The 24,108-nt window shown below is 40.3% G+C and overlaps 1 protein-coding gene across 8 annotated transcripts in view; it reads left to right on the top strand.

Annotated features, from left to right (window-relative positions):
• GRB10 (growth factor receptor bound protein 10) overlaps nucleotides 1–24,108 on the top strand; it is a 155,651-nt gene that overhangs the window by 69,878 nt on the left and 61,665 nt on the right. For all 8 annotated transcript variants that reach the window (XM_064429454.1, XM_064429452.1, XM_064429450.1 and 5 more), the window contains one exon: nucleotides 2,100–2,193. In XM_064429454.1, coding sequence (XP_064285524.1) covers nucleotides 2,100–2,193 — 94 coding nt within the window. The remainder of the gene's footprint in view (nucleotides 1–2,099; nucleotides 2,194–24,108) is intronic.

The following is a 24,108-nucleotide window of genomic DNA, read 5'->3' as shown; positions in this document are numbered from 1 at the left end:
CTTCTTCCTGGGAAGTGGAACTAATGCTGCTAAACTGTATCTGTGAGGTTTTAGCTACTGTAAAAATTGGTCATGTTGAATTTCATGGAAGGAAATGCACAGAGAAGAGTTCTGGGCTGGAGAGGGATGTTCTGAGTTATCCATGCCTGTGATGCTTACTTCTTAGCCTTTGTACTGAGGGCAGTCAGCTTCAGCTTTAAGTTTTGACTGCAACTTTCCTAGATAAGCATCTCCTCCCTACTGCTGCCCTTGGCACCTTGGAATAATTACAATTGAACTTTCTGGAGAACAGAGTTATAATTTTGTATGTCTTTCCTGCAGTTGTCTTCTTATGCTGCAAGTCCCAAATTTTCTGCCTCAAATTTGAAATTGAGATGATGTGGGTCAGGTCAGTGATGGCTGTGTGGTGTCCCAAAGAAAATGAGATAAATCTAGTGAGAATGATTAGTGCTTCAAAAGTACTAAAAATGTTACAATGTGATACCCTGTGGTTGCAAGGGATTTGATGAAAACAGGAGCTCGTGAGTTGCTTGTTCCTAGTAAGTGTGTTCAGTTAGCTCCACTGAAAGAGCTGTGTTTCAGGAAAGTAAGAACAAAGACAGTTGTGCTGACAGAAGGTCTGATGTGGTTTGAGGGTTTTTTTGATTCCTGAGAAGCAATAACAAAAACTTGCGAGATAAGTGAGATGTGGCGCATGAAACAGCAGCTGCCAGTGTTGTGAAAATCAGTTGTGAAGAATGTAAAGAGCTATAAGGGGAGATAGCCAGTATGGAGGCAGATGTTTGAGTGGTCCTGGTTGTATCTGGCATAGATAGATGGATGCCATTTGTATCTTATCATACAGTGTTTACTCATAAAAACCTTCCTTAGTCATACCACTGTTGTCAGTTTCTGTCTTATAAATGCCTATGGGCTTCTGAACTGATCTCTGATGGTGATGACACTTGAGAGCAGTGCTTGAGTACTTGAGTCAAAGCTCAAGCATTTGCTGAGACAGTCTCTTCGATGAAGAGATAATTTATTTCATATACTGTATAGCTGTATAGAGTTCTAGTCCCCAAACACTACATCCATTATGATTTTGAGCATTAGCTTGTACTTTGTCTCTGCTGGATTGAGGGCTCATGGTTATGTGTAGTTGAACTGCCACTCACTGTGTGCTTGTTTCTGCTCTGCCTTAATTACAATGTCATTTGCCATGAAGGTGGTTCCTGTGTTTTGACATAAAAGCAGGTCATGCCATTGTGTATTTAGCCCACACTTGGGGCACAGTGGGATCATGTGTATAGTCACGTATATCACAGCAGCAGCTTATGCTTGGTGATACATCACTGCAGTCAACTTTGCACAGTTTCCATACCCACCCTTAACTGGTGTGTGCAAAGGTACGCCAGTTTAGTAAAACCACGCACCTGCTCTAAATCTCCTTCTCATTCTTCTAAAATGTGACTTACCTTGCTTTTCCTATTTTCTTGTTTATATTTAAATTTTCCTGCTTTCTCCTAGTTGACTTCTTTGGCAAGATCTGTGAGAAACTGTGGTGTTTTAGACTTAGCCAAATTCTGTTTGTGTTAAAACTTCATGAAACTTGATCTTGTGAGAATTCCAGTATGAAAAAAACAACAGGTTGGCATCCAGAGCCATGGATGTTTATCTAAACTGAACTTCTGATTTCTCTTGAGGTTTAGTAGTTCACTACTGAATCTGTTTCAGTCCAGTTAATTAGTTACAAAGCCCTAAGCCACAGACTTGGAATTAAAGAAAACAAAGCCCCAAGCCTCCCCATAATTTGATGCAAGAAGAAACTTTTGTTAAACTATGAAGTGCATTTACATCACTGTTTCTCCGTTTGAAACGCAAACTGGTGTACTGATGAGCAACAGCACAGTCGTTGATTCTGGATCCATGCCACACGTATTAATGTGATAGCCTAGTGTCCCCCTGTGATCTGTTCCCCCATCTTCTCTGACATTGGTTTCTCCTTTCAGAGGCATGGCATGGTTTTTGTTTTGTATTGGTGGTTTGACTCCATGTAATGTAGCTTGCATGGAGTACAGAATGCCTGGTTTTGATAATATACCATGCTCTTCTGTTTTTAGGACAATGTAGATCAGACTTCAGCTCATGGTCGGCGGGATCTGGTGGAACCGGGTTTTCAAGAACCATCTAACCGCATCTCCCTGAACCACCAAGGTAAGGAATAGTGCATGGAAATCCAGGGTTCTCAGGTGAGTGCAGGCATGGTTTTGCCTCCATGGCTGTTTCTCCTCACTGGGGGAAAATGTTCTGGATGATTGGAGAAGGAGACCTGAAGAAATCGATTTTTGTCACAACTGTCCTTTGAGCTGTGAATGAAGGTGACGAAGGACTTGTGTGCATCTCAAACCTCATGGCCCGAGATACGATTACTGTCCTGGGGGATAGGGACATTCTCCTGTTTTTATGAGTAAGGAGGAGGAAAGTACTGACATTAAATTCAACATTTGTAATGTTAAGGTTGCATTTTAAAAAAATCTTTGACTGCCATAAGACAGGCTCTGGCTCAATGTCTGCAGTAGGAGAAGAAAACAAATCCCAACATATTTACTTGTTTTTTATGACAGAAATCAGCTCATTTGTGAAAAGATAGCCTTGAACTAGATGTTAATGTAGGTGTAATAGTTTAGCTTCTGTAATTCAACAGAACTATTCATAAAAAGCTAAAACAAATCTTAAAACTCTGTTTTCACTGATTTCTGTCTGTTCACAGATCTAAAAGACAACAGTTTCTATTATTACAGAGACTGTTCAGCTTTATTGTTTCAGGTTTGAAATAATTGATAATAGTGTTCTTTTAAGCAGTGAACCCTCTTACCCTCAGGCTTCCTGATGGTTTAATTTGAAACCAAGTCCTTGAAGGTCATTTTGAAATGTTGCTTCATCAGTGCAACAACTAATAATAATGCAGGCAGAACAAGACTATTGAAACAAAAAATATTTTAAGCATATTACTTAAAATATTTGCCAAACATGACATGCTTAACTTTTCCTTTTAAATTCCAGCTTTTTTTAATTTGTCAAGGGCAGCAAGACTCAAATTCCATGACTTGTAGATTATCAAGACAATTAAAGTTGCACAAATAAGTCCCAGAGTGTAATAAGGATTGTATTTTGACTTGCTCCCCTTTCCATGCTTCAGGTGTTCTGGTGTTTTCTAAAGCTTTGTTTTCAATTGAAAAGAGAAGGCAACAGGTTGCAATGTAATCCAGTCTAAAACTTAGAGTAGCAGAGGCAGTGTGTAGTGGCATGTTTGCTTGCACAGAACACATTTTAGAAGTTCAATTTTTCATGTACTTTAGAATTAATAATGTTTGTTATATTATTTTCACCTATGTCAAGATGTCCAAATTGTGGAACAGATCTATACATGGGACTTCTGAAGCTATTTGTAAATATCCCACTTTAGTCAAGGGATTTGCAGGGAGGGTGGGGTGGAAGTACATCCTGTGTGGTCTGGGTTCATATGTTCCAGTGCATGTGTCTGCTGCTTTTGAAGTCTAAACTTTTATAGAAGAAATAGGTAATACTGTGGATGTCAGGAAACGCCAGCTTTGCAGCTTGACATTTTCATACTTCCTTTTTAGGCCCTTCTTTTCCCCTATCAATATTGTACTGCAAAAGGATCCATACAGTGTCCCCTGACATGTGGCTCTTTCTCAGCCGCTTTGAGACAAATGTTCAAAATAATTTAGGAAGCAGCTGTCTTTAGAGAAAATGGTTTGCATAGGGGGGTACTGGCAGTTCAATGCCTGTTTCTCAAGCAAGACCCATTTAATGTTTTTCCCCAGTACTTTTTGAAGTAAAGATTGCTTATGCAGCCACAACTTGTTTGGGATTTTTCTTCTATATCAGCTGACCCACAGCAATCAAATCCGCTGTTTCTAATATCTTTCTACTTTTTTTGCTGCAGTAAGTGTATGGTACCTTATAAATCTTGATGCTGTTATTTTAGTGGTCTGGATTAAGAACTGAAACCTAAATGCTCAACAATGGCCTTTAATGCTGAGCTGGGCTGTAGGAGTTCTGCCTTCTTGCAGTGCTGGAGGGAATCAAGGTCCCTGCTGCTTTGGTACCCTCTGGGAAATGGAAGTGGCCATAAGCGTGATGTTATGTCACGTCTTGAGTGTTTGCTCTGTCCAAGTAGGAGCATCTACGCTCTTTTCATAGCATATGAAATATATATTCTTGTCCAAGAATTTGAATGTACAAGTATTTTTAGAGCTGGCATATATTCTAGAATTCCAGATTAATGAATAGAACACAGAAAATTACATGAAGAGCTTCATCTCAGGGAGTTGTGACATGGTCTGAACTAGCTCCCATATGGGCATATTAGTCACACAGTAAATAGGAAAATTAGATTATTAACTTGAAATGGATTTTTACGTTCTGTGGCCACTATTTGCTTTGGTTTTTGTTATTCTTATACTAAACTTTGTTATCCATTACTTTCTGTTAAAGCCTGTCTGGCACTGACACTGGTTTAAAACTTAAAAGAGTAAACCTGTGTCCAGAAGCAACTTGCAGAACCACTGCAAATTAATGTTTGGTGGTATGCCTTGATTATGTTGATGAAAAGATGTTTGGAACAGACTATGGCAATTTTTTGCTTCCAGTTATAGGCAACATTACTTGCTGATTTAAGCACATGCCTGTTAGCCTAAAGCTTTCTGTGATTGGCATGAGCAGTAATTGGGAAAGGATTAGAATTGCCTAAATTATTCCTGTTTAGGTGTTTTCTGCCTTTTTAGTGTATTGTGCATTAAACACTGCAGCTGAACTTTGAGCGGCCATAGTTGTTACGTTGTTTTATGTGTGCACTTGCAGTTCACACCTGACCACATTGCTCAGTGAGCGCAGCAGATTTGCCAGTTTCTGTTGAACATTAACTTGTGGTCCTTTGCTTTTCACTGGGAGAGCTTTCGGTACAAACACCTGCAGTTCTGAACCAAGACTGCTTTCCGTAGCCTATAAAAATGGTGATTAGCTTCTTCCCAGGCATCTGAATCCCTTTAACACAAACTGGAAAAAGAGCATTCAAGTGGAGACTGAGATAGCCCTGCCAACTGTCCCCGCGTGAATAAGCCCTTTCTTGTGAAGGGTATTTCAAGTGCGTGTTTCCTGCTGAATCACTGTTTTTACACAAGCAGATGCTTTATAACTCTTCAGCTTCTTCTTTCAAAAGAATGTCTTGTATACATTGGGGAGCAGAAGATAGTTCTGTAAAGTAAGGAGTCTTTAGAATAGGAAGGTTTCATGTGAAACTAATGTGCAAAATTGAGTGCAGATGGAATAGTATTTTTTCCTTAAAATAGTTTAATATCTTCTTTTGTGTAGGTATGCTAATAAACTTGCTTACTTTAACAATAAATAATTTTATACTAAGCCATTACTTAGTTTATGACTTCTCAATGATTCTGCTAATGGGGCAAGTTTTGTAAAGGTAGTAAATGCAAAGAGTGTGAACTATGATGTCTTTCCTATATTTCCCACAGGATGCTTCATAAATCAAATGTAATAGAAAAGAACAAGCTCTCTTGCTGAACAGTACTAGTATCCACTAATGTAAAGGAACAGATATGCTTCATATGTCTATTAAAAGTTAGAGAAAGGCAAGAACAGCCAGCCAGGATTTGGCATTTAATAACCAGCAAGTCTAAGTATTTCTGCAACAGTCCTTCCAGAAGCTGTAGTAAAGCCTCTAGGCTTGAAGAATAAAAATGTGTCTAAACTATGTGGCTTTTGTGAAGAGGAAAAGGTAGGAGATGAAGATACAAGCAAAATAATTATTTATCATCTTCAAAAACACCAAGACGAAGTGAGACCATGCTTAGGAGGCAACGTCAGATATTGTTATTTCCAACACTTTTTCCTTCTCACTTTGCAAAAGATTCAGCAGTCACAAATATTTAAAATTTTGCAATGACAAGTTTTCTGCACTGTGTAGCCTACAGTACTTGTGCTCTGTCCAGTAGTGAGAGGCAGAGCTGGGGACCCACAGTAGTGATTTTTCTTCCAGTCGTTCCATTCACACAGGGATGCCATTTAGAGGCCTTCCACAGACATGATAGGCTCCTGCATTTGTTCTCTCTTATCCCTTCCCAAAGGGTGCTGCTGGTTCTCCTCTCTCTCTCTCAAGTACCCTGGCAGTGCAGCCTCTGTTCCCCTTGGCTGCTCTGTGCTGCTGCTGTGTTATGCCACCAAATTTAACCTTGAATGTATCTCAGTAGCAGGATGAAACTATCATGTAGATTTCCCTGTGCTACTGTGGAAGAGCTTTGCTATATGGGTTGTGATGGCAAAATGCACTATGTTACAGAAAACTCTAAGCCAAACAGAATTTGTTGACTCTTGAACTACAGAAGTTTTAAGCTACCCACCATGCCACTGCTGTTTCTCTTGCTCCATACTTCTGGTGTTTTCTTTGTTGATACATATTTTGGAGCTCACTTTTTTTGTTTGTTTTTCTAGCAGGCAACAAATACAGCCAACTTCAGTCCCAGATGTGAAGTTTATGGGCAATGCTTTTTATTGGTACTTGACATGTACTTTTTGAGACTGCGTAGCTACTTCTAATTCAGAATTTTAAAGCCAGGCATAAATAAGGTACATTCTGTCACCTTGCCTTTTAGTAGAAGTGTTAGACATGCAGTGCTGGCACTTTCTGTATGTGTGTACTCATGGGATGATTGTCAGTTTCTGTACAAATGTGTTTTGCCATGGGTCTGTGATGAAAGATTTATCTTCCTTTTATTAGTGCATTCACAAAAACTCTTCCTTTCCCAAGGTGCTCTCAGCGCTTGCTGGTCTTGGTGCTTTTTATCACGGCAGTTTGCGGACAGAGTTGAGCTGAACCTTTTGGTACCCTCTGGCCCCACAGCAAGGTGGCTCCAGCAGTAGAAAGGAAATGGTGATAAGGTTGTTTTAGCCAACAGCTGTCCTTTCTTAAAAGCCTTTGGTCTTTTTTGGTTGGTGATAGTAGGAAGTCTTGCTGGTAGTGAGACAATGAATATGCTTTGGTTGTGGATTGGGTGGGCCCTAGATTTCCTGCCTGTATGTACAGACCACTTGGCTCCCAGTGAAACCGGAGGGATCTAGGGCATCTGCCAAAATTTTCATCATGCTGCAGTTGACTTTTGAGGTGGATGCTGTCCTGTACCTTGCTGGCTAATCATTAATACATTAATTTTTAGAGAGACAGTAAATGTCAGGATGGTGGAAACTTCCCTTCAAGCGCACTGGAACAGTCCTGTGTCCAAAAACTATAAGCTCGTGTAAATACAGGCAGACCTTGGAATGAGCATGGGTGTAGGTGAAGTATTACAGTGCCTAAGATTTAGCCCAGAGAAATAATACTGTGTAGCACTCTTTTTCTCCACCACTGTTGTTATTACTTGCTTTTAATATATTTTCTTCTGTATTTGCCTCAGGATAGACATGGGAGGTTGAGGATGTTGTTATTCATTCTGTAGCTAAGGGGGAGTGTGTTTAGTAACAGTCAGTGCTGCTTCTGAAATGCTTCAGTTGTGGGATCTGACTGGGATGAGTTGGTTATCTGGTGTGTCAGAAGTAACCCATGTTTTTACAGAATCCAGCTGGTACTGAATTGAAAGTGTAGAATGAAAAACAAACATTGTTTGTATTTTGGAGACAATACTGCCAGACATTCATGAATTCTCGTGCTTTGTATAAATGTTGTTGTCATTGTCCAGCCTTAGAAAAAAGCCACCATTAGTGCCAAAATGATTTACACTGACTAATCTTACGCGGAGAGCGGAGGCCCTGCTTCCTGCCTAGCTCATTACAGTACCTTTGTCTTCTTTTGGAGAATGCTTCCATTTATATTTGGTGATGAATCTTGTTAGCATGGCTACTAGGAGGGCACCCATAATAGCTGTGTAGAAGTTTAACTTCCCTCATTAGATTAGTTTCCAAACCCTTGGGCTGACAGAACTCTGAAAAAAAATTATGAAAAGACAAAACAGTAGATTGGTGTTTAGTACAGATTGTTTCAGAGATCTGCAGCAAGCTACAGGAGACAGATGAACTGAAACTGATCGAGTTTAGCTGCAAGACTCTGTACATAATGTAATGAAGATTGAGTGAAAACAGTGAAATGAAAAGAAACAGACCAAAATATATTGAAACTGTAGCATATTCAAAGAAAATAAATTGTAGGTAACTGATGGATTTTTTTTCATTTTTATTGTATTTTTCAGTTTTATTTTTTGCTTTATTTTTTATTTATTAACTTTTTAGTATCAGCTTGCAAATCATCAGTTTTGGATTAGATTAATTTAAACACAATTAATTTAAAATTAATTGTGTTCCTGTCAAGACACATGATATGAATAAAAAAACATTGTAATTTCTCATAGTTGACAAGCATGTATTTTAAGCCTGTTTATAATCTAAGGATTCAGTGTGTCAATCTGTTGAATTTCTCTGACAAGACTGGATTCAGTGAATTCAGTTCAGGGAAGGAGCCCACTGTCTTGTTTGTATAGGGTTTGCCTTGGGGCCTTTGTTCATTGGAAGTTTAGAGGGTGAGATGTAGAAAAAATAAAAATTTTAAGTAAGCCTAAACCAAGAAGTACTGGAATATTAAAAATTAATTTTAAGTTGGGTTTTTTCCTGTGGCCTATGGAAGAATAGTAAGGTTATTACCAGGTTTGCAATGACCTTCTTGCTGTGCTGGAGGAAGATGGTTGCTGGGGCAGAGCAAGTGGAGCTGGACTGGGAAACTGGGTTCCTTGCTCAAGATAGACCATTATGCACCATACTTATCCCTCAGGGCCTGAAGCTGTATGGATGTATGACCTCTGAAATAGTGGTTTAGGATTTTTTTTTATACTGCAGAGAGGTGTTCCTCCAGCTTCTCTTTCAAGATTTGTATCTGCTGTTACCATGGCACAGAAGGGAGTAAATTCACAAAGTATTAATTCAGGGTAATTAGAGGCTCCCTTCTTGTTATTGTTAAATTCTTCTCTGAGGCTTTGGAAGGGGAAGGTGTATATTGGACATCTGGGTGATGAGCTTCTCTTGCTTCTTTACAGATCTGTCTCAGAAAGAGGACATTTGCTTCCCTCACCCTTTATGTGTTACCTCCTTGAAAACAAGTTAGCTTAGTGCTAGCATAATTGTACAGCGATGACTCTTTAAGAAACTCGCCACAAATCAAATAGAGAGAGACACTGTAAAATCAATTGTAAAATCAAATGTCCTTTTTAATTCACTTTTGTCTTTCAATATTAAAATATATGGATTTCCTGCTGCCACGGAAGAAGAACAAATCAACTGTTCTTTTTGCATCCTTTGGCTGGGTAATGCAAGAGGCAGCATGGGATGCCCTCTCTCTTGTTGGTGGATGTGCACTCGGGGGCATCTGGTGGAAAACTTCCTCCCTGTGCTGCAGCTACTGTGCAAACATGGCTCAGGGGAGCCACACGATATGGGGATGTCCTGATTCAGGACAAATTTGGGAGAGAACCTCCAAATGGCTTCCTCTAGAAAGGAGATTCAATGAGCCCCTCCCCAGCTGGTTCGGGAAAAATACTTCCTCAGAGAAAAAGTGGAAAAAGCTGTTTATTTCACAGGCAGAACATTCACCAGCACAAAAACAAAATGACAAAAAAAATGGAACAATACTGAGCAATGAAACCTCTTGCCACTCCAAAAGAGAGACAAGCTGCGACAGTCCCTTGGTGGGCTGCAGCTCGGCTCTCTCAGTCTCCGATCAGTCCCTCTGGCGCTGGAAATGCCGCGGCCCCGGCCCGGCCTGGTGGGCCACAGGTGCGAGTTCCAGGTGCTCCTCTGGGTGTTCAGTCCAGAGCAGGTTTGAACAGGTCCAAAAAAAAGAAGGAAGCCACAGTCCAGGGAACTTCTTTGCCTAAGCTAGCTAAAACTAACTAAAAGCAAAGGAGAGCTCTCTTTTGCTGTCTGTCCATCCGCAGACAACACAGTCCAGGAGCTGGAATGTGGAGGAGTGAGTGCAGTGTCTGAAAACAAACTCTGCACTTTTTCTCTCCCCCCTTCACTCTCTGGAACAAGTCTTAAAGGTACAAAACTTATTATCCAGCATAAACAGAACAGATGATTGGGGATAAAAGCATCATATAGCCAACCCAGGACTCGGTGAGGGGCTGGGGTGCCGGGGTGGGTACCTAAACACGCTGGTCTGTTGGGAGTGTCTGCGGGAGGCCGATGCTCACATCATGGATTTGTTCACGTTTTACAGCTCCCCCAGCCGTGTGCCGGCCCCGTGAGGTGATGTCACCGGTGGCACAGACACCTGCTGTGCCGCTGCCACCACTCCAGTGGTGTTGGGTCACCCGGCCCCTGGCTGAGCAGGCAGCTGTGCGCGGGCAGCCTGCTGCCGCAGCCTGGCTGGTGACGCCTTGGGAGGGAGGAGAGCGCCTGGAACGGGCTGGGAGAGGGCTCCTGTGGGGGAGCAGCCTGCAAGCCCTTCATGGGGGTGATGTTGTTCCAGGCATTCCATTTCTCGGGCTTGAGCTCACGGGTCTGACGCATCTGTTTGAAATGGTGTGCCTGGGGAAATTCAGATATCTGAGGGAAACCAGTGGTTCAGTATCTACCTCGTGATGAGGTGTTTCTCCCAGGTATCAGGGCTGAGCTCATTTCTTGTGTTTATCTCACGTCTTTCATGAGGGAGTAAAACGGTTATCCTATGGGTGGTGCACTCCCTCCTCTTTAAGTGTATTTGCTTAGCAAATGGCACCATTCCATTGCTAAAGCAGTTAAATGTGATCGATTTCACTATTTTTAAAATAATTTTATATACTTATTTATACAGTCCAACAGGTATTGGGGTACTTCTGGTCTCAGGTCTTTGTCTGTCTACTGGGCAGCATTTTTCTTCCGTTTGAGTTAGTGGTCCAAAATTGAGCTTAGTGATCTGAAATATCCTCTTCTAATTTAATCAGTGAAAGTTAACTGTAAAATCATGGGATGAGCTCTTATGTCCTCTGGCATAACTGTATTGCCTTTATGTTTTCTTTTGTAATCTGACTAAATTTCTACTGTCAACATGTTAGAGCAAAAGGATGGAAATTAGTAGTATCAACACAGGCTCTTTTGATAGCTTCTGGATGACATTTTTAACATGGCTGGGTTGAATTCTTGCCTGTGCTACTACAACCTCTTCCTTTACGTTCTTGGATTTTGCATATTCCCTGTTAGGGGGAATGCTTTAAGTGTATTTAGCTTTATGTAAGAAGCTTTTGAACCTTTTAGTGAAGGTGTTATAGCCAAATGTCAAAACATGGCTGTGGGCACTTAAAATAGTCTCAGTACTAATGAGATTCCCAGCTAAGAAAGTTGATTTATTATGTAGCCTGGCTTTTAATCATGCTATACCAATGACAGTTGTTCAGTAAAAACAGTGTTTCTGCAACATCAGAATATTAACTTTGAATTCTGACACCTTAACCAAAATCAAATTCTAAGTTTTAAAGGCAGTTTGATATATGAAAGGGAAGAATATATTTAGAGATGGAAACAATTCATATTCACTGAAGCTATACTGTTATATATTTTGAAAATAATCTTTTAAGAAGTATCTCTAATTTTTGAGATAAAAGTACAATGTCACTATGCAAGGTCAGCTTTAATGGAAAGAGAACTGACTTTCAGTATCTGATTACATGGAAAGCTCTAGGGCTTTAATCTGGTTTCATGACTCTGTTCAAATCTGAAATAAATCTATTCTGCTTATTCAGACTTTTAAGAGTATCATCTGTCAGAAACTGATTGCCATTTATCTGCAGCACATGGAATATTTGAAATCACTGTGACTGTTGAGGGGAGGCTATTTTATTTTATGAATCCCTCTGCTTTGTTAAAAGCAGACAGATTTCTCAAGAGAACAATGTTAACTGTGCCTCTGTGCTTTCTGAAGATGATGGGGGAAAATGGACCCCATTTCCTGTGTAACTGATTTCCAAGAGTGAGGTAGCAGTGGTGTGGTCAAGTAGGGGCAGATATAATGTCAGAAACTGCTCCCTGAATTGGTATTGGTTAGACTTCATCTTTGCAAGAAACTTTTTAACAGCTTCACCTGAACACATAACAATTTTGGAATAAGATTTTTTTTTTTTTTTTTCAAAATGAAATCCGTTTAACCAGATCAAGTCCTGATTTGCTCCTATCCTTGTTAAAAGCACACTGAACTGATTTTTGTTCTGTCTCTGACCACCCATGCACCTTTGATCTTCCTTATGATGCAGGTGATTTTTAATAGCTGACACAATGCAGCCCTCTTGTCTGCAAACAATTCTGGGAGATGTGTATCTGAGTTTTGGATTTTTGGTTTCCCCTGACCTTCAAAGTTATATTTTTGGTCTCTGTCAAAGTAGTGAGAGGGTGGAGAACAGGCAGTACAGCTCTTAGTTTCCTTCCATTGTTTGTCCTAATAAGTGTCCTAACCTTTGATTTCTGTCTCTTCTTTCCCATGCCTCAGGTGAAGAAAAGTATAAGTTAATTTACTTTTTTATGAGCTTCATCTTTAAAGCAGAGATTTTATCATCTTAGAAATTAATACAGAAATTCACTTTGGTTCTCTTGTAAAAAAATAAAAATCATTAAATAGAAAAACAACGAAGCAATGTCTATCTCTGTAACATTTCTAGGGGTGAGAAATAGAACAAAGGTGAAGAAAGACTTGTTTGCAATAGTAAAATGGGGCATATTTCTGATACTGCAGTTCTCCTGCAAGCTTCTGGTACTCATAAAGGCTTCTGGTGCTTTAGGATTCATTCAACTACTTTGTGCTCCTCCTTTTCACTTGTTAGAGGAAGAATTTACAAATGCTAAACAAAAGTTGTCCTTGTGCTTAAAAATTAAATGGATTTTAAAAGTTGGCTGACAGTATTATATCAAATTTAGGTTAAGTAGTCTGAAAAAGTACAGAATTTGTTTAAATTTTTAGTATCCTGTTCTGCACATTAAAATAATTTTTGGAGCTTAAGTACTAGAAAAATGGGATTGTTGCATAGAGACACAACACACTGTACAGCTGAGAGGAAAATGCCCAGTTCAAGTTATAGCTTAAACATGATCTTCCTTAGAAATGTCTTCCTTAGAAATGTCTTTTCTAATCTGTATATAAAATAAAGACTGCTTCTGCCAGATGACTGGAAAGTCGAGGACTGCAGATTTTAAGATTTTTCTAGCATAGGAACGTATCTCTTCTAGTTGAGACAAACAAATTACACTGGAATGCACTCATGGTCTATATCAGCAAGTATACCTTAACTCAGTTATGTCAAAAAAGAACATACACTGTGGTGTATCAAAAAAAAAAAATAAAAGGATGTAACTAAAAATACTTGGCTAATAAATTTCTGTGGTTTTGGGTCAATGTGAAAGTAGGCTTTCTTAGTGGCAGAGTTATGTTTATTTAAGTATCAACATGATTTTCTATGTTTAAAAAATTATGTAAGATTCATGAATGAAGTCTGACTTCAGATACCAAGAAGAGTGTAAAATGGTACAGGCTTTGATTACAGGAACTTTCTGGTTCTTTCTGTAAGCCCTGCATCTCTGCAGAGTGTCCTGCCTGTATTTACCACCAGTCCTTGCTGAAACAATGTGATTGACCTGAGGCTGGCTGGCAGCTTTATAGGTAGCAGGGTCCTTGTTGGGGGGTTGGTTATTTCTCACTCCTTTTGGAAGTTGTGTAGAGTAACAAACATGTGCAGCCTGTGCTGTGGGGTTGCCTGGACTCTTAGGCACAGATGGGAATGGGGGGTTGCACACTATAGCAGGTGATGATGGTAGCAGCAGACCTGCCCGCTGTGAGGTGGTAGCTAACCAAGCTGCTCAGAATAACTGGACTGCAGAAATCATGGCAGGATAATAACAAGTGTGTGCTTCTTTACGTGAGCATGCAGAAGCAGCCATGGGCTCTCCACCCCACAGCCCACAGCCCCCTCTGTGTAGAAGTTGGGAAATACTTGTTGGGGTTGGCCACTGTGCTTGTGGGGAGCAGGGCAAAGAGTTAGAAGCACTTGTTTGGTGAATCAGCTTCTACATGAAATTAAACAAATAACGGTGTATGTCTGCCTACATTTTCCCCAACAGCAAAATAAGGATGCTACTATTGAAGAACTTCTGTCAAATCTGTGGTTGAGATCTGCTTAGTAGTGTGCATGGTCTTTTTGAAGACAAAGTCTCACTTCAGTGTTGTTCGTGGTGTTAAGTTGAAAGCCAGTTCTTCAGAGATGAAGTCAAGACTGAAATGAGAACATACATGAGATTGTGTCCTAATGCATTGGGTAAATCATAGGGTATTACTTTGATATGATGGGTAGCCTTTCTGTAAATTTGCTTGTTCGTGTGCAGCCTGTGACATGGAAGTGATGAGAGATGATGCAGCTTCTAAGTACCATAAATGCACTTTGATTGATGGTCCATAATTCTTGACACACAGGAGGGAGGAGGTCAGTGAATTAAGCTGAAGGGTACTTGAAGCTTTGTACATGCGGGGATTGAAATTAAAGTTGGGAACAGTGACCAAACTTGCCAGATGACATTGGAACATATACTTTAAAAAAAAAACAAAAAAACAAACAAAAACGGCCTTAAATGTGGGATCAACAGATAAGTTAAAAACACTTGAGGCATAAGTGAAAAGCCATGGAAAAGCCATGGAGTTTCTTTAAGATGGTTTTAGTATGTAGCTGAAATGGAACTATTGAAAGAGATCTAATTTGTTTTCATTATTGTAGGAGCCAAGATGTCTACTAATACAGTATTTATGTTTGTGGTAATATCTTTCTACCATTGTGTATCTCTATAAACTTTCTGTTTAAGAAAACGACTAAACAAAGCAAAACAAAAAACCCTCTCAACCCTTCCTCCCTATGGCAATAGTGCAGAGATTTTTTGGGCCAGGATACATGTCTCCTGCTGTGTTATGCTGGTGAAATACAAAACAGAGAGATCTCTTTCTGAAGAGCAAGTTTAGAGATGAATCTGTCAGACTGTTGGCTCCAAGGCAAACTGAGACGATCAGAGAAATTTGCTGAAGGCATGGCTGGGGTGAATGCCTCCTTTCTTACAGCGAGGGTGTTTGAGCAAGAAGACTTGGTGATCTTCGTGCTGATGACTTTGCCCTGAAAAGAGATGTTCTCAGACCATTTGCATTCCCCAGGGTCTGGTGTCTCCCAGGGGTTTGGTGGTACAGCTGCGCTGGCACTCTTCCTAATGTACTTGTAATAGCAAAAAACCACTTTCTCTGAAGGAAGTTTATTCTGGTTTGACAAGTGAAATGAAATGCAGCAATAAAAGCATTCTTAGGCACTTATACTGGGCTAGAAAGACAGATATTTTAACAGGAAAAGTAGTAGAAATGTGGAGTCACTTCTGTTGAACTGGTGGTTTTCAACCTTTCCTTGTATTTCAGGCAAATGTGCAAATACATTTTATTGGAAGCATGTGGGAAGTCTTCCCCTCAATTTTGAGGGGCCAACAGACAGACTCGATAATGAGGGCAGAACTGGGGGGTGTTGTTGACAGAGTGGACACTAGAGAGGTTAATAGGGTAGAAAAGAACATAAGTAGCTCTCAATGAAATGGTACCCTACTGTGCTGAAAGAGAAAGACAGAATCTGAAATCCATTTGAGTCAAGTATAAAAGAAGGTGTTGCTCTTCAGCAAGATAACTCTCAAAATTAGTTCATTGCAAATTGAAAGGAAGCCCATATGGAGTGTCTGCTTTGGAGAACTGTTGGAGATGGAGGAAACTTTGAAGTGGTTTCTAGTGCTTTACATGGTGCAGAAGCCCTTGGTGCAGGTCTTTCCTGTTCTAAGACCATATGTTGGTGTTTTATTCATTTTATGGTTAGCGTTAAGTGTGTTTAGATGCATAAATGTGTCAGTAAAGAGAAATAACCTTCATTTATTTTTCACTACTAAAGATTAAAAATAATTTTAGGTAACTATACATTCTGATGCTGCAGCTGCCTTGGCTTGTGACTTAGGTTGTAAATTTGTCAAATAAGGAAACAAAATCTGTGCTTGTTTGTTTGTTTTTCTATCAGGTGGTCTTCAGGTCCATCTAAGAAAAGATTGAGGAGCTTCAGTGAAAATACGTTATCATACCAAAGAAAATGCTTTTGAATTTTTTAAAAGGGAGTAAAACAGCAAAAGATAATATTGTAGTGTTGCATTATTTATAGTGCCTGTAGCTTTGAAAAAAAATCTTGTGGTGTTAAGGCTGTCCCAAAATGAACCAGAATAGTGCATTTCTCTAACTCAGATTTCTTACTTTGTCTATAAAGCAGATATAGCAAGCTTGAGACTTTTTTTAAGCTCACATAATAAGAGGAGGGGATAAAACCCCTGAAATTTCATACCTTAATAAAATAAGCAAAATCTGTAGAAAAAACCAACTCTGTTGTATTTTGATGTCAGTTCTGCACTAAAATCTTTTACCACAGTGCACCACTGTAACAATAAACTTCAGTCATCACTGTCTTTCAGCTTACCTGTGATAAGCAGCACAGTATTTATTTCTGCCTTTATGTAAACATTGTGCTGCAAGTGGTTCATGACAGCACTTCAGCAAGCTGTGTCATGTGAGGATACTTGAGAAATGCATCAAAGGAGCTGACATTCTTGCATTGAGGTTGAAAAAGGTTGCAGCACTTCTCTTAAAGCGAAGAAGCTTCAAGGGGAAGATCAATCTGAATTTGTTACGTTTTCTAAGTCCATTGTGCCTATTAAAAAGGACAAGATTCTGTCAAGCTAGTTGCATTTTCAGCTAAAAAAAAGCCAGAGTTAAATGGGGCAAACCAGCTAAACAAAAAAAAACCCTTTCAAAATATAGCATGAGATGTAGCTAAACTTGGAGTTCTTAACAGCAAGCAGCTGCTTAAGTAATTAAAGTATATAGGGTGCTACTGACCAAAGCAATTAGTATGTAATTTCATTAATGGCGTTAGGATTGCAGTAACAATATTTAAGTCTTTCTGTCCAAATCAAGATTGCAGGCAATTTGTGCCATGTCCAAGATGAGGTTGGGAGCAGTGCGATGTTAGGGTGTGTTACAGCACCACTGTCTGTGTGGATCTGTAACTGCGCAGGAGCATCTGGAACTGACTGTGCCTTGTTAACCCTCCTAATTAACATACATTGCTTGAGAATTTACATGTGCATGCACTTCTACATTTTCATAAGCTAGGATGGCAATAAGTTTATATTTCAAATAAGGCTTCGTGGGGGTTGCTAATTTTTTTGTTTATCTTTTCAATTAATTTGTGAGCTTGCTTGCTGCTGTTCAAGGGCAATAGGGAGTTACTGTTTTTGTGTATGTTTTTGTGGTTTGTCCTTAAGTGGTTGAAAAATCTTGGAGAGCTCAGGCACAGTAGAGTGTTCCAAGTCCCTCTGAAATCTGAAGTACTGCAGATGATAGATGATAGGTTTTAAGTTGCAAGGTCTGCAACTCAAAGACAATTGGGTGATGAGCCCTGTGACCACAGCTTCTAGGCTCCAGATTAACCATAAATATTCTTCAGAAAGCTGACAATGAGTTTTAGAGCCTAAGCAGAAAAATACACATTGGGGGAGAATGTGGAATATACTAAAGTCGAAATACAGGTCACCTCTAAGGCTAGAGTGGCATCACTGATGAGTCACTCAGTCAGAGAAGCGAGGCTGGGAAGGTATTATTCCTATAATAATTATATTATTATTCCTATGGTGGATATTATTCCTATGGTGGACCTGGAGGTGCTGACTTTGTTAAAAAGCCACTGAGAGAAGTCCTTCAGAGCCTTCAGGCTTTACAGCAACACTTCTGGCCTACCTTGAGCTCTGTCCTGTTGACGCATTGCCTCTTTCTAGGTCTAAGCCTTTCTAGGTCTGTAAATACGTGGGTGTGCTTTTGGCGGAGCAAACCAGTCTTCTCTGCTTTTCTGGGCTGTATTTCAGATGTGAAAACAGAGCGAGGTGAGCAGGTTGTCTCACCTCTTGAGAACACTGACCCCGTGTCCACAGATTTTTGGGGTATCTCTCCTAAGAGGGGTACTGGGGCGAGTTAAAGCAGTGCAGGACATCGGCACCCTGTGAGCTCATTCGAGCATGCCGGTGACATCCTTGTCACATGGGGTAAAAGAAGTGGAGACAGCCTCATAAAAAGTGATGGTCTGTTAACAGAATACCCTTAAGGGAAAATATCTTGTGTTCTGTTTCCAGCCTTGTTCTGTGGACATGCAAGGAGGTGATCTAGGCAGGGGATTGGGCTCCATGAATGCCAACTAGATGGAGAAGAGCAGCAGGCTGATTTCCCAAAATCACAGGGTATGCCCTGCGTACCTGAACTGGGAATGTGCACAGCTTGTGAAATCAGGCACGTGGATCTCAGAAGGAAAGCGGGCATGATGGAAAAGTTTGTTTTGACTCACACAGAGCTGTGATGAGTCTTCTGCATAGCACACCTGCAGATTTTCCCTCTGGGTGAGCCAGATCTTGACTGATTTTCGCCAGTGCAGCTTACCTGTAGGATATAAATCACGAAGGACCAGGCTTTGCCTAGCTGAAAAGAAAGGAAACTCAATTTGGTGAGTTCGGAAGAAACATTAGCACATGATTTTCTTAGGCCTAAATAAAGTCAGGCTGATGTTACTGATTTTCAATGAAGTTTTGAATGGTAAATGTGGATTACTTGTTCTTTTGTATTGTTGCTGGTCTCTTGGTGACATAATCCTTGATTGGGGTTGGGGGTTTTTTTGGTTGTTATTTTATGTTAAAAAAAAACAAAATAGGTTGACTAATAGGAGTTCTTAGAATCAGTGTAGTCATGGCAGAGGGAGGCATCACAGAGCTTTTATAAATGACTGTTTTCCTCCTGAGTGGAGTGGGGTACAGACACCTTCAGCGGTGGCTCCACACCGCCATTTGGGATGAGACTGCAGCAATATGCTTTGCCATCTGGGGATCCGTGCGCCAGGACTGGAGCGTTCCCTTCTCATGCAGTGGAGGTTCACGCTTCCTTACAGCAGTAATTCCTCTCAAATTATCCACCCTTTGCTGACAAGGCCAAGGGAGGAGATCTCCTTATTCTGCACCCCAAAGGACTGTGTGATTTTTCAGAAGCAGCTGCTCAGCTTGCCTGAAAGAAGAGCCTAAAATAGACAGCTGATTTGGGGACAGCAAAGCTGTGTGCAGTTGAAATTAAATGCGTGCCCCAAAACACTACTCCTTTAGTAGGGCAAAGAAATGTAGGGAAAGCTTGTATCAAGGTGCTGCCTATGCAATAAGAGGACATCTTGATGGTGGCTGCTTTCGTTTCTGAAGTGAAGCTAAGGTAGCTAGGCTTTCTCATCATTATTTGTCAGGTACTGGGTTTAAAAGTCAAGTCAGAGGCAATTTCTAATGTTCTGCAAGTAAGTTTCTACAAGTCCCAAACAGCCTCTTAAAGGAGGCTTTTTTAATGCAGTGTTGCAATTCCAAACAACTCTCCCCCAGTTTAGTCTCTTGTAGATATTTTACCAAAATAACAATGTAGTTAATACTGAACTATTAAAGCAACAGATAAAAAGAAACCAAAATTACCTGGTGTTTAAGCATTTTACTTTTTCACATGACTTTGGTTCTGTTAACTTGACAAGAAGTACCTTAAATATGAAATATTCCAAGTTGTCTGCTTTGTAAGTCCATCGGTCATAGCCAGGTAACTATTATATGCTGAAAACGCAATATTTAATTAACTTGGAAGAATAGCTGATTCATTAATTGCTGTGTGCAACTTTTGGAACTTATATTATGTCCTCAAACATGCTTTCTAAGCCAGCAACAAACCTGTTTGAAGCAAAATTCAAAACTCATGGTTTAACCTTAGGAGTAAAGGTTAGCTGGGGTATCAGGTGATGAGGGACACGCCTAATTTAATAATAATAATAATGCTTCAGCACCAGATCTGCAGACCCATCACTTCCTGAAGAGAAATGCTAATGGACTTTCTGGGTTAATCCAACCACTTTTTACTTGAAAGCTTTGTTGAAGTTATTGTGGAGTGGATTTGAAATGAAACCCACTATGCAAGAAGGCTGGAGTTTGCTGGCTGCCAGGCAGGGCTTCCCCAAGCAGTTGGGCAGTGCTCTCTTGGAGCAGCCGCTGGTGCTGGAGCAGGCAGGGCGTTGCAGGCTTTGGCTGGAGCTACGGCAGCACGTTAGGAGGTTATGCACGATGTTTCCCGGAGCAGGGATAAAGCCTGGGCTTTCTTGGCAGGATGGGAGGGACTAATCCGTGCACTGGTACTTATATTGATTTGTAAGGATTGTTCAGCTGGGATTACTCAGCTGGGTATTATGGTGTTTAATCAGGGAGGGAGAACACAGGTTCCTGAAAGGAAAGCAATAGATGCTTTGACTGTTTTTAACTTTGCCTTTAATAGCTTTAGATTTTCAAGACATGTGTAGCTCTTCTCATCTGTGTGAATTTTAAACTTCCTTTTGAACTGTGACTTGTGTAGTAGTGTTATCTGTCTATATTTGATTAGCACTCTCACTTTTTTCCTTTTTTTTTTTCTACTCGGGCAATAGAATAAAATATCCAAGTAAAACTGTAGAGTAGCACTTTAAGTAGAAATCTGTATATGGAAAATGGTAGAATAAATTGGGAAAAATAAATTTTTTTCATGTAAACATAATAAAAATATTTAATTATTAGGTATTTTAAAACTTTTTATTCTGTTTCTGATGTAGGATTGGGTAATCTCAATAAAAATGCAGCTAAACCTGACCTTTTCTTTGTCAAATAGCAGCTCTCAGAGATACAAGATATCTTTTTTAAAGACATTCTCTCATAAATATGACTGTCTAATATAATATGCAATCAAGCATTTACCCTGTGGTCATCTGACAGTATTTCAATTCACCTCTTTATTGCCACCCAGTGTTGTGCTTCTTGAGCTATGAGTTGTAAGTTCCTTAATGGCTCAGTAGGTTAACATGGGTTTGCCTGTTTTCTGAAAAGTTCCAGTGGATTTTCTGTTTGTTTTGTATGGGCTGCAGAGGCCAGGAGCCCTACTGCTGCCCAGGTGTTCCACACACACATCCTCTTACAGGATAAGTGACAGTCTTTGTATGATCATCAGGGCTTGCTTTCTCAGTTTTGCTGTTGAGGTAATGCATCAAGAGTGTGGCACGCAGTTAATCTCACCAGGAAGGTAAGACTTGAATGAAGAATCCTTGGGGTCAGTTGATCTGTCTGTGTCTCATGTTCACTCTTCTTTTTTGTCCTGAGTTAAGGGTGGGCCACAACAAGGCTATAGGTTCATGACTACTCCTCACAAAGTTATGACAAGCTTTAGCTTTTCTTCTGTTCCTGTCTCCTTTTGGGCCAGGAAAATCCATCTGGCTTGTGCACTCTGTGATGTATTGCGGAATTCACCAATGTAATCGCTCTGTCCTTGAGGGTTTTTTTGAGGATTGGTCTATTCTGACCCTAGGTTTGGCAATTGGGAGAATATCCCATTCTGCCTTCTGTGATGCTGATTCTGTCTGGGTAACTGAGGCTGGTTTGGGTTTTCCTTGTCTTGATAAACCCAAACAAATAAATGCTTTCTTTTTAAAAGTCTTTATCAGTCTTTTTCTTAAATCAATGATTTAAAAGCAAGTGACATGAGAAAAAGGTACAGGAAAACCACTGAATCTCATGTTCATGGAAAAAACCCACAGATGTTACCAGTTACTTGAAAATCAGTCTTTTCACTGGATTTTGTAATCTGCTCAAGAATTATGGTTTCCTGGAGGTCTGCTTAATCTGGTATTCTGCTTAAGTGATGTGCTTACTCAATAGTTACTCTACAGCAGTGGTTGTGCAGGCACTGGCCTGCAAAGAGGGTTTGGAAAGGCGACCGCCTGATTGCTGTCATCAGCGATAGCTGGACGAGGGTGTGCTCACCCAGCAGGAGGTGGGCAGTCCCCATGTGCAGTGACACAGGATCAGCTGGTGTCCTGTTTGGCTTTGGGTTCAAACTTTGATGCTTTTTTAGGAAGGAAGGTATGCTTTCCTCTCTCTCTCTCTCTCTCTCTCTCTCTCTCTCTCTCTCTCTCTCTCTCTCTCTCTCTCTCTCTCTCTCTCTCTCTCTCTCTCTCCCTTCCCCCCCCCCCCCAAAGCTGCAAATTTCCTTTCAGAAAATGGGTATCAGGAATTCTGTTTTCTAAATGGTCTGCATGAGTCTGGAAAAGGGACTGGCCATGACTTACCTATTTTAATCTTATCCCTTATAGTTGGACCATGTGCAATCAGCATTCTAGATGGTTTAGATGATTTCCTTGGATTTCAAACCCCTCTCATACTGATGCCATTAGTGCTTCAACACTTGTGTGTGCAGTAGAGTCTAGCAAGAGTTCAGCAGTGATGGTGGTGATATCCATCTACAGCAATCATCTGTCCAGGCAACCAATATCCATCCACTCTACAGAAGGACCAACCTGACTCTGCAGTCCTTGGGTTAGAAATGGGAGCATGTACAGTGGGAAGTACTTCTGAATGTTATCTCTGAATAATTGCAGCACCATCAAAGGGCCAAACCAGTAAAATCTCCATCAGAGATATTCTTTGCTGTAGTTCATTAGCAAAATAAGCAAATAAACCCTCCTTGTCCATCCTCCCTTCCCCCAAATACCTAGCGTTCATCATCTTCACTTTTTGGGATGTCAGGCATTAGGTGTGAACTGGACAAAAACTGAATTTTTCATTTTTTAGTCTTCCATTTTTTCTATCAGAATTCCTAACACTCATTTTACCCACTAATCCAAGTGTACAACTTCATTCCTTCCTGCAGTAGGGCGCCTATAGCCAGTAGTTCCTGTTGCTTATTGAAGCTTCAGTTTTTTATGAGCACCTTTCATATGTAGCTTATTCCTATAGTTGTTACCTAGCAACGTTAATTTTGTTCAATTTATTTTGTCTTCTATTTCAAGAAATGTATCAAGTGTGTTTTGAGAACATATCTGGAGTCCAACCATGAACCTTTAGAAAGAGGTGTGAAATAATTTACAGAGAGTTCTCTCCAGCACCTGTAATTAATGTATGTATACTTGATGTTAGCCATCACAGCCGTCCTGGCAGAACTGGGAATAGATGTCTGTGGCGTTTAAAAATCACCTGGACAATACTGGAGCAGTTACAAGTTCACTGTTGATTTCTCTGTGTGGTTCTCTGGTTTCAGTGTGCTCAAAGAGCACAAATGCCTATCTCAATTTCATGCTCTTTTACCAACCAGCATCTCTGTTTCTTGCCCCTCTCTCCACTGCATGGTCCATTTAGCATTTTGCAAGCTGCACATGCACTGATGTGACATTTTGTAGGCCAGCAACCATAGTTACAGTACAGAATAGAGGATTTCACTTAAGCTGAAGAGCATTAGAATGCAATAAAGGAAAGGAGTGCAGAGGCCCATAAGGAGACTTACAGGACATGTAAAGTTTTGGGGTTACAGCTTGTATTTTTAATTCAGACTGTGGGTACTCTGGGGTTAGTGATGCCTCTAGGACACAAAGTTGTGTTTGTGTCTTCTGCTTTCACTTTAAATGAACAAAAATACCCTCTAAGCTTCTAATGTTCAACTGAGGCAGTCTTGATATTTTTGTAATTCTGTCTGACAGCCTTCTCTGATCTGGAGAACAGTGTGAAAGCATAGGGTTTGCAAATGTTTTTTTATATTGTCTTTTTGTTTCTTGTGCTAAACTTCCCATCCATATGGAGCTTTCAAGAAATCAGGAGGGGAGAGATTGCGTAGAATTGAAGCTGATATTGGAACAGAGGGTGTCATTCAGCTGTAGCATCACTGTAGAGGGCACTGTGAGGTTTTTAAAAAATTGTAAGAGATCTGCTTATTATCATCCACCTTCTGTTGCATGCATCTCTCTGAGGTGTAGAAGCTGCCAAGTACTAAATACATGCATCCTTAGGGGGCTGTGGATACCAATTGTATGAAAATTACAGATTAACTGGTGCCTGTGGCATTAGTGGAAGCTGAAACCAGAGTATGGAGGGATATGAGACATTTGTGTAAACATAGTGAGTGTAGTAACATGC

This window comes from Passer domesticus, chromosome 1 (assembly GCF_036417665.1).
Source record: "Passer domesticus isolate bPasDom1 chromosome 1, bPasDom1.hap1, whole genome shotgun sequence".
Taxonomy (NCBI): Eukaryota; Metazoa; Chordata; class Aves; order Passeriformes; family Passeridae; genus Passer; species Passer domesticus.
This window is presented reverse-complemented; position numbering and strand designations above follow the sequence as displayed.